This window comes from Phoca vitulina, unplaced genomic scaffold, assembly GCF_004348235.1.
Source record: "Phoca vitulina isolate PV1807 unplaced genomic scaffold, GSC_HSeal_1.0 scaffold21, whole genome shotgun sequence".
NCBI lineage: Eukaryota > Metazoa > Chordata > Mammalia > Carnivora > Phocidae > Phoca > Phoca vitulina.
This window is the reverse complement of record NW_022589724.1, coordinates 26,210,656-26,223,085: the sequence shown is the minus strand read 5'-3', so window position 1 is coordinate 26,223,085 and position 12,430 is coordinate 26,210,656. Positions and strand designations below refer to the sequence as shown.

General features: G+C 53.0%; 1 protein-coding gene across 10 annotated transcripts in view; it reads right to left on the bottom strand.

Annotated features, from left to right (window-relative positions):
- Positions 1-12,430, bottom strand: part of DNM1 (dynamin 1) — a 43,942-nt gene that overhangs the window by 9,151 nt on the left and 22,361 nt on the right. For all 10 annotated transcript variants that reach the window (XR_004301118.1, XM_032418205.1, XM_032418204.1 and 7 more), the window contains exons 11-15: positions 8,609-8,695; positions 5,581-5,651; positions 5,355-5,406; positions 5,138-5,149; positions 2,633-2,746 (exon numbers count right to left, since the gene is read on the bottom strand). Coding sequence is in view for 9 of the 10 variants with exons in the window: in XM_032418205.1 (XP_032274096.1) it covers positions 2,633-2,746; positions 5,138-5,149; positions 5,355-5,406; positions 5,581-5,651; positions 8,609-8,695 (336 nt within the window). In the remaining variant the exon portion in view is untranslated. The remainder of the gene's footprint in view (positions 1-2,632; positions 2,747-5,137; positions 5,150-5,354; positions 5,407-5,580; positions 5,652-8,608; positions 8,696-12,430) is intronic.

Genomic DNA, 12,430 nt, shown 5'->3' with positions numbered 1-12,430 from the left:
ATGAGCCTCATCCAGGATCTCAGGTCGGGGCGGGGGGGAGGGGTTGGGAGGGGGCTGGGTTGAGGAGGACCCTGCTCCCCAGTCCTGGCGCCGTCCTGCCCACCTCCTTCTGCCCCCGCCTGGCCCGTCCGGCCACATAAAGCCTTCTTTATGCCAGGCGGGTGGCTGGGAGTCCCAGAGGGCGGCTGGGGGAGGAGAGGAGGAAGTTGCACACGCGGCCAGGGAACATCTGGAAGCATTCGAGGGAGGCCCCGCCACCACCCGCCCTGCGCTCTGGGGTTGGACTCTAGGTAGGAGCGGCCTCCTCCCCCCACTCCTCCCTTCCTGCTGGCCGGCCCCCTCCCCAGGCCCCTCCTTCCCAGCCACAGCTCCCGCTCACCCCTGCCACGTCAAAGGAGGCAGAAGGGGAGTCAGGAGCAGAGAGGGGACCACGGGCTGGCTGGGCTGGGGCTGGGGGGCCTTGGATCTCCAGGACATGGGGCCGAAGCTCCCACCCGACGGACAGACACTGCTGCCTGGATGGACCAGAGGACACCTCCACTCCGTCTACCCAGTGTTTAGACTATCTGTTCAGGACTCCCAAATTGTACAGTAGTCTGCACATTGGTTAGGCTGGGCTGGGTTAGACCCTCGGCGCCGCCGCTGGAGAGCTGGACCGACCCCCACCCGCCATCCCAGAACCGGAACCCGGAGACGGGGCAGGGGGCTGGGGGTGGGGGCATGGGGGGGTGCTGGGAGGAGGTGCAGAGGGAAAAGGGGCACCCTGCTGTTGAGACGGGATGGGGGTGCTGATGGGCGGCGGAGGAAGCCTGAGAATATGGGGGGGCAATGAGGACTGGGGATATGGACAGCCGCCTGTCTGCCCAGAGGGCCACCCAAGTCCCAAAGACCAGAGGGCTGGTGGCTGGGGAGAGAGGGGGCAGATCATCCTCCCTGCAGCCCAGACCACCTCCATGTCCGCAAGCTGGTAGTGCAAAAATCCACTCACATCCAACACACACACACACACACACACACAAACACAACTTGACACGCACACCCCCACAACTCAGACACATACATTCCCACACCCAAACTCAAGTCACACATTCGTGCCCCAAGCACACTCGCACATCTCAGGGGCACCCACATGCACCCTCACAGTGGAACACCGGCTCTCTCCCATTCTTCCATCGCGAGCACATATTCTCAGGTGTTCCACATGCACATTCTCCCTCCTCAAGCCCATTTGCCGCATACATACCCCTTCATTTCCACACTGGGCACAGGCACACGCCTGGGAGTCATACCTCAGGCACACACAGTCTTCCCCAACCACACCTGGATGCTTATGCCCCAAACCCTCTCCTCCAACGCCCCCCCCAACACCACCCGTCAGCCTCACACACACCACCTCCCGGCACTCACTGCCCACCCCCACCGCGCCCCCCACACGACCCGACTCAAATGTACACACAGAGCTCAAAAAGACCCCGCCACACGAGGACGGGGCCCCTCTTGGATACATTTCCCTGCAGCGTAGCCCTCAGCCCCAGGTCACACTGTCCCCTGGCCCAACATATAACGACCCTCACATAAGAGCACCAGGAGTTCTGGGACCAGCAGTCAGCACCCCAGCCCATGAGGGGTCTAGGCAGCCTGCCTGAGCAACAGAGCAGGAAGCGACCCCCCCACCGCGTCACGCCACCTCACACTCCATCCTTCCAGGGGCCCCATGGTCGGGGAGAGGCCAGGGTTGGGGTAATGAGGTCCAGATGACTTGGCGCCCCCGCCAGTGACGACGGAGGGCCCAGCCCAAGATGGGGACGGGAGGAGCCTTGCGCAGGGTGACTTGGAGGGGGCAGGGATCGAGGAGGGAGCTCAGAGACCAAAATCACAGCCCCCACCCCAGCCCCACTTCCCCACTGAGAGCGCCCTCTCCTCCAAAAGCTTCCTCAGGAAGAAGGTCCCCTCCCCCACTCTGTGGCCAGCTGGAGTTCATTACCACAAGTCCCCCCCACCCCAAGCCCTCCCTATTCTCTCTGGTCACCTCTGGAATCCAGATGTGGAAGCCAAATAGACTCATTCTTAAAGGAGACCGGCAGCGAGGGAGGGAGGTAGCAGGGGTTCTGCGTGCCCCTGCGGGCAGGGAGGGGTTTAGTGTGGAGCCTCTGCAGGACCCCATCACTCCCGGCCCCTCGGCCTGGAGGCACCTGGGGCGCCTCCCTTGCATCGCTGGGGTCTGGGGGACTGGGGTGCAGGGGTTAACAGGGTGTCTGGCAGCTGGATATGTGTGTGTCATAGGCCTGTGGGGGCCACGGGGGAGGCGGCACACCCTGGAGCCGGAAAACAGGAAGGCCACAGGGCTGGCGGGGTCAGGGAGGGGCGCCCAACACCCCTGCCCACCCTCTCCAGGGCGTTCGGCCCCAGGCTCCCCACTCCTGCCATGCCACCTTCTCTGTCCAGCCTGGATGAGCTCCCGGGATTGCCTGCCTCTGATCCTTGCAGCCCACTTCCACCCAAGGGTCTTTGATGGGATTTAAGAAAAGCCCTATTTGTTGGGTGGCCTGGTCTACTCCAAGCCCGTGGTAGTGTCTGAGCCTGACTCTGGCCACCAGCCAAACCCCTTGATGACCAGCGGCCCGTTACTCACCTCGTCATCCTTGTACCAGGACAGATTCTCAGCGGTCAGCACAAACCAGTACTCCTTGGAGCCCCCCTTCATGATGCCAATATTGTTGATGGTCAGCCAGCCCTTCCGGATGACCTGGAGGGTGAGAGGGCGGGAGGTCAGTGGGAAGAGGCCAGGACTCCCTGTGGAGGATGGGGTAGGCAGAGAGAGGCACTCAAAAGCCCACCCCTCCTCTAGCTCTTGGAGGTCTGGCCGGGCAGGGAGGGTGCGGGCCAGACCTGCTGTGGTTTGAACCACAAGTGAATAGACTGGAAGATGGAGGAAGGCAGAGGTCAGCTCAGGATAAACAGCCTGTTTATCTGACAGTCAGAGCCATCTGAGGAGAGGACTGGTAGCCGTGGTAGGGGATGAGCTCCCCACTGCTAAAAGTGTGCAAGCAGAGTTTAGGGGGCCAACTGGGCAAGACAATTCTGAATGTCTTTGCAGCTTAAGATCCACCTTATTCTAAGACTTGTTTCTGACCTCAAGGACTGTATGTGCCGCTGCTCTCTCTGCCTAGAAAGCACTTCCCTCCTGTCTGTCTGCCAAATTCCTCCTCACCCTCTGGGTATCAGCTCAGAAGTCCCATTCTGAGGCAGGCCCTCCCTGGCCCCCAGGATAAGTCAGGACCCCCATCATCGTCTTATAGTCTTTTATCACTCCTTTAAGTCTTCTTCTATGACAAAGGCTGAGATTTCAAAATTGTGTGTGTGTGTATTTATGTGAGTGTGTGTGTGTGTGTGTGTGTGTGTGTGTGTGTGTGTGTGACAGACAGAGAGAGAGCGAGGGAAGATTATCTGCTGATGGCAGCCTGTCTTGCTAAATTATGAACTCTCTTGTTCACTGGTATATCCCAGCACCTTGCAGTGTGCTTGGCAGACAGTAAGTAATCAATAAATATTTGTGGCATGAACACATGAATGTTAGGGCAGTAGGGTTCTAAGGGTCTTTGGCCCCAGGGCCTGGACAGGAGTGGGCTGGTAGGAAGTGGGAGCGGGGTGAAGGGTTGAGCGTGAATTGAACAGGCCCCTTCTTCCCTGGGGAGCCCAGAGTAACAGGCAAAGGTCTGTTTTCACAGCAGGATGCAGCTGTCCCCAAGAGCATCCTGAGCCATCACCACAGACAGGCCTGTAGATTCTACTCCAAGGGCAAGGCCACTAACTAGACCCCCGTGGTGGGCCATTCAGAAAGAGCTCCCTCCCCCAGCCCTGACCTCCCTGGCTCCTCTGAGCATCCAGAGAAGAGCCAAGGAGCCTGGGGAAAGCCCTCTGCGGTCAGGCCTGCTTCTGAGGCCCTCGAACCACCCCCCACCCCAGTGCCCTCCTTGACCCTCTGGCTTCCCCCAGAACCTTGCAGAGAACCCAAGTAACATAGTGGATCAGGAGCTGAGTAGCTGCCTTCACCATTCACAGAAACACGATAGCCAGGTGCCCCATGGTCCCTCTCCCACCCTGTCCAGGTCCAGTGAGGATCCCCTCAGTGTCTTGTCACTGTCTTTGGAACTGAGTCCAAATGCCAGGACCTGGCACTCCACGCCCCAGGAACTGATGAGCAGACCTTTTCCCGCTACCCCCTGCCCCGACTGGCAGCCTTCGTCCTCCCTTGGCCACCCCCCACTCTGCCAAACCCCCTTCCACAGCCTCTGCACCAGGAACTGCCTGCCCCTCCAACTCCCACCCTGCCTGGGTCCTGACTGCAGGCTCAGGTCTCCAGGGGTCAGGACCGGAGTCTGACTCCTGTCTAGGGCCAGCCCAGTGTAGGCACCACCGAGTGTTTGCTGAACCAAATTGCCCTGGGATATTACACTCATTAATGTCTTTGTTCTCTTGAGCACCTACTGAGTGCCAGGCACTGGGCTGTAGGGCTGAGAATTTGCTGATGGACAAGAGAGACCCAGCCCTTCCCCTCATGGGGTTTGAGAAGGAAATAGGTATGAAGCCAATAATCACACAAACACCTAGATTGTTACAAAGAAACTACGGCCTCTGGAAAACTCTGGGCTATGACTTGTGTGTACAGGTCGGGAGGAGAAGTGGTGTTTCATCAGAGATCTGAAGGACAGAATGGGCGAGGAGGGACTTGTCTCTTGACACTCACTCATCTCTTTACTCAACTCTCTGGTAGAGATCGCTACCATCCAACCATCCATCCATCCATCCATCCATCCATCTATCCATCCAACAGATATTTGAGGAGCACCTACTGAGTGCCAGGCCCCTCCCAGCCATTCTCACCCACCCAGCCCGCGTGGTCTACCTCTGCCTGAAGTAGATGCTAAGCTCATGTGCGCTGATGGACAGCTTGATGGGACTCTGTGAATGGCTAGGCCTTGCCTCTGGACTGAGAGCACGTGTGGACACCCATGTGCTGGTGTGTGCAAGCAGCTCAAGCCAAAGAGTGCCCTTTTGCCCCCTTTGCATCCCGCTACAAATGGGCCCCCTCCTCCCCTTCACTACATAAGCCAAGAGCCCCAGTCCTGGTACTCACCAGAATCTCATCCTGCAAAGAGGTAACCATAGCAACCACGAGAAGCATCGGGAGAGAGGAGAGAGGGTTACTGAGGCAGAGTGGGAGGCTTGTGGCTGGCAGCTGACAGGATCCCTGGCCCCCGTGGGACCCTTCCCCTCGGGGGAGGGGGCTCTCAGAGCTTGGCATCCATCCGGCACCCTCCATCCCTCCGGCTGGGGCACTGGGGTTCACTCACCTGGTTCCCTGAAGCCTTCTTCTTGTTCATCTGGTTGCTCCTCTGCTGAGCACTAATAGGGAAAGAGGGAAGAGTCTCAGAATTTCTTCTCTCAAGAGGCCTAGCTTCAATGCCACTGCTCAGTGGGCACCAGACCCAGAGGGTTAACCCAGCAGGCCTGGGTCCTACACCCCCACACACACACACTCACAGGAGGTGTCACCTTCTCTGCCTAGGGAGCACTCACTTGGCAAAGCCTATGAAGTCCTCATGATTGGTATTCATGTAAGCCAGCTCAATATCGATGAGAAGCATGACCTTCGAGGATACACAGGTCAGCAGGCAAGTGGAAAAAATATGGCAGGGTTTTAAAATGCATGAAAGGCTGGAAGAAACATACTTATAGCACATATAGAACCCATAATAAATCAATCAGTGCATCAATAATAGTATCCATAATAAACAAAGAGTTCCTACAAGTCAGTAAGTGAAAGACAGACAAGCAAATCAAAATAGCCAGAGAACATGAATGGGCAATTCACAGAGGAAATGCATATGATCAACAAGGCTATGTAAAAATGCTCACCCTCATTAATAAAGAAATCTAAGTTAAAACAATGAGATCCTTTTATAATCCATCAAATTAATAATAAATATTGGTAATGACCAGTGTGGGCCCAACTGCGGGAAGATGGATTCTCATATATTGTTGGTGGAAGTACAAATTAGGATCACTTTCTTGGAGGGTAATTTGGCAACATTTAACAATATTAAAATGCATATATTCACTTCTAGAATTATATATATGTCTCTTAGAGAAACTCACCAAGTGAGCAAAGATATATGTATACCAGGGTGTTCAGTGTGGTGTAGTTTGTAATGGAGAAAAATTGGAAACAAGCCAATGGCCATCAGAAGGTGAAATAAATATGGCCTCCTCTGAACAATAAAGCACTCTACAGCTATTGAAAAGAATGAGGACAATTTCTAGGTTCTGGCACTGGAAGATCCCCTTTGCAAATGAGGAAGAGTGATGAGATTCTTAACTGAGTCATGACCAGAGGAACGTTACTGATGCACACTGCCAGGTTTAGACCCAAGCCTCACTGCTCCCTGTAATAAGCCTGTGCTCACTGAGCCTCAAGTGCCACAGATGAAGTGTGTCTGCCTCCTAGGAGTGGTGAAGGCACAATGAAATGAGGCAGATCACACGTCTCACATGTAATGGGTGCTCAACAGATGTTAGCTTCTACAATTATCTTTAGAGAAAAAAGGCAAGACACACAGCAGGACTGTGGTTATTGAAGATTAAGATGGAATCTGGAATGTGTATATGTCTAGGGAAAAAATGCCTAGGGGCGTCTGGGTGGCTCAGTTGGTTAAGTGGCTGCCTTCAGCTCAGGTCATGATCCCAGGGTCCTGGGATGGAGCCCCACGTCTGGCTCCCCACTGAGCGGGGAGTCTGTTTGTCCCTCTCCCTGTGCCCCTCCCTTCACTTGTGGTCTCGCTCTCTCTCTTTTTTTAAAAGATCTTATTTATTTGAGAGAGAGAGTGCGAGTGGTGGGGGAGGGGCAGAGGGAGAAGCAGATTCCCCGCTGAACAGACTCCAATGTGGGGCTCGATCGATCGCAGGACCCCGAGATCATGACCCGAGCAGAAGGCAGACGCTTAACCGACTGAGCCACCCAGGCGCCCCAATAAGTAAGATCTTAAAAAAAATGCTTGGGCCTGGAAGGGAACACACCAAACTGTTAATAACAGTTATTTTGTGGGAGGAACTGGCGGTAGGGAGTGAATGAAGGAACACTTTACTTGTAATTTAATTACTTCTATAATGATGGAATATTTTATTATTTATCACTTTTGTAATTGAAGAGATCAATGAGGTTTCAAAAACACAACATCGAAACAAAGATGTGAATGATTGGGGGACAGCATCATCATGGAGAAGGGGCGTGTGAATATGGAGGCTAGGAATTGGGAGCCGGGGGTGGGTACAGACAGAAGGATGACAGAGAGATGGACAAGTAAGGAGGACTCGCCTATAAGCCTTGTGCGGGCCCAAGAAGGGGCCTGTTCCTCTCTGCTCCTCCCAGCTCAGAGGCGGCATTCAGTGACTATGTTTGTGAATGAATAAATGAATATCTGATAAATGACTAAATAAAAGTCTATACAGGCAATGGAGTATCATTCGGATATTCCTTAAAAAGGAAGGGAATTCAGAAGGGGCACCTGCACCCCAATGTTTATAGCAGCAATGTCCACAATAGCCAAACTATAGAAAGAGCCCAGATGTCCAACAACAGATGAATGGATAAAGAAGATATGGTATATATATATACCATATATATATATATATACATACATACAATGGAATACTACTCAGCCATCAAAAAATGAAATCTTGCCATTTGCAACAAGGTGGATGGAACTAGAGGGTATTATGCTAAGCAAAATAAGTCAATCAGAGAAAGACAATTATCATGATTTCACTTGTGTGGAATTTAAGAAACAAAACAGAAGAGCATAGGGGAAGGGAGGGAAAAATAAAACAAGAAGAAATCAGAGAGGGAGACAAACCATAAGTGACTCTTAATCATAGGAAACAAACTGAGGGTTGCTGGAGGGGAGGGGATGGGGGGTGGGGTCACTGGGCGATGGGCATTAGGAGGGCACGTGATGTAACGAGCACTGGGTGTTATATAAGACTGATGAATCGCTGACCTCTACCTCTGAAACTAACAATATACTATACGTTAGTTAATTGAATTTAAGTATTTTTTTTAAAAAAAGGAAGGGAATTCTCACACCTGGTATAGATGGACCTTGAGAAAATTATGCAAGTGAAATAAGCCAGACACAAAAGGACAATTGCTGTAAGCTTCCAGGTATATGAGATCCCTAGAGTTGTTAAATTCACAGAAACACAAAGGAGAATGGTGGTTGCCAGGGGCTGGGGGGAGGCAGGGGCTGGGGAGTCACTGTTTAATGGCACAGAGCTTCGTTTGGGGAAGATGAAAAGGTTCTGGAGAGACGGATGGGGGTGATGGTCACACAACAGTGTGAATGGGCTTCACGCCACTGAACCACACACCGAAAGGTGGTGAAAATGGCAAAATGTATGTTATATATATTTGACCACAATAAAAAAGTTAGAGAAGCAGAGAGTATGAGGCGAGAAGGTGTGAGGGAGCCTGAGGCAAGATGCAAAATGGGAAGGCGGGGGAGGGGGGAGGGGGGAGGGGGCAGGGGGGAAGCAGCGTGCTGCGGCTCACCTGCTCCTTGGTGCGACCCTCGCGCTCCCGGATGTGGGTGGTCACGATGCGCTCCATCTCCTCCCGCAGCCGGGGGTACTGCTGGAGCTGAGGAGGGGCGGGAGGGGAGAGAGCCACGTACACAGGGGGCACGGGCGGGGAGCACCCCCACCCCACCAGAATCCAGGGATCCAGGGGCACGGGGTGGCAGGACACACAGAAGGCCCGAGATGAGGGGAAGAGAGGCCTGGGTCCCAGGAAGCTGAAGGCACCAAGCCACGGCCACCCTTTCCCCCAAGTGTGGGTTCCAAATGGCAATTCAAGGGTCTTTCCGGCTCCAGGCCCTCTTCACTGGCCTACTAGGTCAACTTCGGGGGGAGGGCAGTGCCCATGGGCAGAAATGCCCCGGGGCTCAGCCTGCCCCGCCCCCTTGGTAGCAGCCATCTTGGAAACAGACTGTTCGATGGAGGCCTCCGTTTGGGGGGCCGTTAGCTCCCAGAGCTTTCGCTGACCCGCAGGGCTACCCCTTGTCCTCCCAAAGGCTTGGAGGGACAGTCAGGTGGGGAATCAGGCAGACAACAGCCTCGAGATTCCTATCCAGGAAGAATCTGGGGAGGGCAGGGCCCGAGGTGCCAGTCGGCCTCCTGAGTCAGGCTGAGGGAGGGGGCAGGGGGAAACCAGCAGGCACATACAGGACATGCAGGAGCCCCAGGCAAGGCATGCGAGGGCACGGGGTGGGGGGCATGCGGAGTGGGGTGCCAGCAGCATGAGCAGTACCCCGCGGGGGCCTGGCTGGGCCCCGGGCCTTCTTGGTAGAATCCACCCAGTTTTGCCTCCCTTTGCATGCCCCGGCCTGGCACCATCATCCCCAGCAGCATCTGCCCAGCCAACTTGTCTCTACCCCACTCCTTTGGGGTGGGAGCTCACCAGTACCCATTTTCCTCCAGTTTTTATCAACTGAGGCAGAAGGGTGAGTTACTATAAACCCTCCTCCTTCTGCCTGTGAACTCTGCCCTCATCTCAGCCGGGCTCTGGACAAAGCCCACATTGCTTCATTCTCCTGCAGGACTGTTGGATGCCACCTCCTCCAGGAAGCCTGCCCTGACCACCCCCAAGAGCTGGGTTAGGGGCCTCTCTGTGCCCGCCCCCACAACTGGATTGTCATTGCCCTGAGGACAGGGGCAGGCCAGGCACACGGCTTCAGCTCAGAGAGGGCAGGTTGAAGGAATGAGAGAATGAATGAAGAATGGATGTCTTCGCCCTCCTTGCCAGGGTGAGTGGACACCAGCCCCTCTGGCTCATGAACCAGCTCCTCCTCGGGGAGGGGGCCTCGCTGAGCTGACGATGGGGAGCCCACCCACAGGAACTTCGAGTCCTGCTGGCCTGCCCTCCCCACTTGGTGGTCATGTGGGACCCAGGTCGGGCAAATCTTGAACCAGTCCTGTCCCTCTTCCCATGCCTGGGTCAGGCCCCTCAGGTGAATCCCCCTATGTGGGAAGAGACCTGCAGGTTAGCGTGCCTGGGTCACAGGTAGTGATCCTGAGGGCAAGATGGAGGCCAGGGAGATGGGGCAGGGGGCATGGGGAGAGGCAGGAGGACGGGGAAGAAAGTGGCACCCTGGATGCCCAGGAGAGGTAGACGTGAGAGACGTGAGGCCCACCCCCACCCCCCCGACCATCCCATGGATATGCCAAGGTGTGGCTGATGTGGCCAAGCACAGGGGACCTGGGGGAGAGGTAGCCTGAGACCGGGGCTTCCAAACAAACACTGGCTAGACGGGCCTGGTGGACCCGCTACCCCATGAGGCCCAAGGAGGGGCTCCACTGCTCCTTGAAGTCTCCAACCTGGGGTAGAGATTTGGGACTGAGTCACCTCCTCTGAGGCCTCCTCTGAGGTGGTCCCAAGTGCTTCCTCCCAGGGCAGGGCTGTGGGGGGGGGGGAGGGGGGCAAGGAGGGAAGGGGGAGCAATTTGCCAAAGAGCATGACCAATTCTCCCACTAACCACCTGGATGTTACATTTGTCAAGTTTTCCACGTGTCATACATGACAGGGCAGCCTCAACCTCTTTGAGAAGTTCTGTTCCCTTTGAGCATCTTTTTCCATTCTGGCTGTCTCTGAGCCTTTCCAGGACTTTTAGCCAGTTTTTAAAATGGAACATTTCTTTCTCAGTCCTTGGCTGAGTGGGGCGGTCAGCTTGGAGACCATGAGTGAGTGGCCAAGGACGCAGGCCCGGGAGCCACATGACTTGTTTCAAAGCCAGCCCCTGCTCTGCCGACTCTCCTTAGGAAAGTGACTGCAACCTCTCCGAGCCTCGGTTTCTCCATGTGGAAAATGGGCCAGTAACAGCACTTTCCCTCTTAGGGTCCTTGGGAGGATTGAGCAGTACATCCCATGGGCGACATTAAACTCCAGATTTCATCCAGAGAGGAAAGTTGTAATCCAGCAGGCCTGGGAAGAGTTAGAATTGACTATTTAGAAGCCTCTGGCAGGGGTGCCTTGCTAACTTTAGAAGACTTGGGGAAAAAAAAAATAAAGAAGATGGGTGAATTTTGCCATGTAAAGAAAAAAAATTACTACTCATTAAATACATCAAAAGGCAACATTATTTTTTAGAAATAATTTATAAGCTTTCCTTTTTAAAGTTTTTATCAATATTCCTGCTGACAAAAATCTACAGACTCACTGTAAGACTAAAATTTGCAAAGTAGAGATGGAAAAATTCCTATTTTTCTTGCACTCTCTTAACATAATGGTTAGCAATTTGAGGACTATGCCTTTGGAATTTTCTTATTTACATATATTATTTCCTCCCCCCCAATACTATATTATCTTCTGAAACCTGCTTTTTTTCCCACAATACATTGTGGAGGGACATGTGAATGCAAATAAATATGCCTTGCCTTTTTAATAGCTATAGTCTGCCATTGACTGCATGATACTTCACATAATCGATCCCCTCTTGAAGAATATCTGGGTTGCTTCCAAAATCTTACCATTTACAATAATTACTGCTTTCCTTTGGAATGCAATTCAGCAGACTGTTTCACAGTTTTTAAATGTTTGATTCTAGTAATCAGTTTTCTAGGAATCTATCCTAAGGAAAAAATTCCTAGAGAAAGAAAAACATTTGTATAGGCAAAGGTGTTCAGGGGTACTTGGCTGGCTCAGTTGGTAGAGTGTGTGACTCTTGATCTCAGGGTGATGAGTTCAAGCCCCATGTTGGGTGTAGAGATTACTTAAAAACAAAAAAACTAAAAAGATGTTCATTGCCAGATTATTTATAATACTGAAAAACTGGAGACAACTTAAATGGCCTGGGTGGCGCAGTGGGTTAAGTGTTCAACTCTTGGTTTTGGCTCAGGTCCTGATCTCAGGGTTGTGAGCTCGAACCTCACATCGGGCTCCGCGCTGAGCATGGAGTCTGCTTGAGATTCTTTCTCTCCCTCTGCCCCTCCCGCTTGTGGTCTCTCTCTCTCTAAAATAAATAAATAAATCTTAAAAAAATAAATAAAAAAGAAATGTTCACCAATAGAAAAACTGTTACGTAAACCATGATAAATCTGTTTAGTAGAATATTATGCAACCACTAAAAAAGGTTTATGTAGACTATGTAACATACCTCCCCAAAATCTGTGTTACTAAAAGAAAAAGCAGAATGCTAATATATTCACAGTGTGCTACCTAACAGGGTAAATAAACCTATGTACAGAAAAAAGATTTGGAGGGGGTACCCAGGTGGCTCAGTCAGTTAAGCGTCCAACTCGTGCTTTCGGCTCAGGTCATGGTCTCAGGGTCATGAGATTGAGCCCCGTTGGGCTCTGCACTCAGCAGGGCGTCTGCTTG